General features: G+C 33.2%; 1 protein-coding gene across 1 annotated transcript; it reads right to left on the bottom strand.

The window, feature by feature from the left end:
• Positions 1 to 1,083: 1,083 nt before the first annotated feature.
• On the bottom strand, positions 1,084 to 1,881 carry LOC120121338. Its single transcript, XM_039140722.1, has 2 exons — positions 1,730 to 1,881; positions 1,084 to 1,640 (listed from the first exon to the last, which is right to left on the bottom strand). Exons 1-2 carry the CDS (start codon positions 1,817 to 1,819, stop codon positions 1,212 to 1,214), a joined length of 519 nt encoding a protein of 172 aa, XP_038996653.1. The 5' UTR covers positions 1,820 to 1,881; the 3' UTR covers positions 1,084 to 1,211.
• Positions 1,882 to 2,127: the final 246 nt, after the last annotated feature.

Below are 2,127 nucleotides of genomic sequence, written 5' to 3'. Positions count from 1 at the left end.
CATTCATGGGGTTGGTTTTTGTACTATTTAGTTGTTTATATAATGAGCTATGATTTAATTGCATATGCAAAGTCGAATAATGAAGAATATTTACACACACACATATATATATATATATATAATATTACCAAATTCTTTGACATATTTTATATAAATATTTTTACCTAAATTTCATAGAAGTTAAATTCATTAAGTTTTTTTTAATTGAGAATTAGTCAACAACTTATACATCAGTCTTATAAAATAATATTTATTTATAATCTTATAATATTTTCTCATATATTATGTATTTATTTATATTTGGTTTGTAATGTATGTATGACTTCCACTATTATCAACTAAAATAGTAATTAATTGATCGATTAGTAAGTTTAAAAATATTATAATGAATGCAGGCATTGCATGTGTCTTGATTCTCAACAGCCTGTTTAAGCTTTAACATGGACCAAAAACTAAAGAAATTTGAATATTCAACGTGCTTCAGCATCTGATTGAAATTATTAAAATTTCCCAAAATCTCACACTCAGTATTCGGTGTCTTTCAAACATAATGCAGCAATCATCATCTCAATTAATTAATCTATAGCGAGTTTATATATATATATTTTCAGATTAACTTTGTTAAAGATATAAATGTTTTTCAGATTAAATTTGTTTAATTATATTAAAATTTTAAATGTGTGATATTAGATAATCAATAAAAAAATATAAAAATACTTAAAATATTAATGTATGTGAGTGCCTGATTTGAAGACTTGCAGAAAATCCAGATGGGAAGTTCTAATTTGTACTTAAGCTTAGACTTTAAGTGACAATGTAGAGTGCCCGACTTTGTTCAGTCACAATCAGGCTGCTTCCTACATATTTAATCTGGGCCTGTAAGGTACAAATTGATAAGAATGGGCCTTAAAGTTGGCTTGGGTTATAGTCCTTTAAAATGCACCAAAGTCGGATTTAATTATCGGGTCGAATCAAATAAAATTTTATTACTCAATTAATTTCTAAGATTGATTTTAAAACAAAAAAACAAACAAATAAATATTTCATGCATATTTGAACGAATTTTAAAAATAAATACACCCATATCCAAAATATAGTAGTATACCTTACAATCTTCCTGCCTAATGTATTGAACCCTTAGCACATGAAACGGGACCTCACATAAACAGCGAATACTTTGTGGCAGCGACGCCGGTCGACCCGCCGCAAGCCTAGAGGCTGTGCTTATTCTCCGTGGCATTGGAATAGCAAATATAGTACAGTTTGTTGACAACGGCAGTCAAGAAAATGAAAGCCGCCCCTGCTCCAAAAACTCCCTTCCTCACAGTCTCACATGACGGAGGCTGCTCGCCGAAAATGGTCCGGTATTTGGTATGGTACGCATTGCGCACCGATCCGGCCACCAAGCATATCTCAGCAACCAGGAAAAACAACCAACACAATATGAAAAGGATAACTGCCCAAGCCCTCGAACCAGTAGGGTTTAGTGCCTTTCCGCAGCAAAAGCATCGGCTGGCCAGCATTACAAGAGCTTGGCTACACATTAGGAGCCAAAACGCACCAACGCCATAGCTTGTTGCGATATCTGAATCATATACACAGTAGTTATACTTTATTTCACTATCCTTCACAATCTTTGCCTGCAAAAAGAAACCCAGAAATCATGAGGTTAGATAATCCGAAAGAACAAAATGGATGGAAAAGAGCGAGGCGGGGAAGTAAAACTCACGATGCTTCTTCTTTGTTCAGCTGCAACAGCTAAACCAAAAGCAATGAGATCGAGGACGAAGACAGTGATCAAAAGAAGCTTAGAAGCCATGGATTTATGGATCTTCCTTCAATAACCCAACAAGAGTTTTTCTTTTCTTTTCTTCCTCAACTTTCTTTACTTGCTCTTTCTCCCCCAAAACTATTACTCTTTTATATACATAAAAATCACTATCAGCATTGAATAAGCAAAACAAATTATTAAAATGAAGATGGAAAAAAAGGAATTTTCAGAAGAAAACAACACCTTCTCTTGGCATGGAGATGGGGTTTTCACCTTCCTTTTCCAAAGAAAATCATTTTTTAAAACATAAAATATGTTGAAGCAATCGGTTGGTAGGATTTCTGATTGATTTGCAC

The sequence above is a fragment of the Hibiscus syriacus genome, unplaced genomic scaffold, assembly GCF_006381635.1.
Source record: "Hibiscus syriacus cultivar Baekdansim isolate YM2019G1 unplaced genomic scaffold, ASM638163v2 tig00110371_pilon, whole genome shotgun sequence".
Taxonomy (NCBI): domain Eukaryota; kingdom Viridiplantae; phylum Streptophyta; class Magnoliopsida; order Malvales; family Malvaceae; genus Hibiscus; species Hibiscus syriacus.
This window is presented reverse-complemented; position numbering and strand designations above follow the sequence as displayed.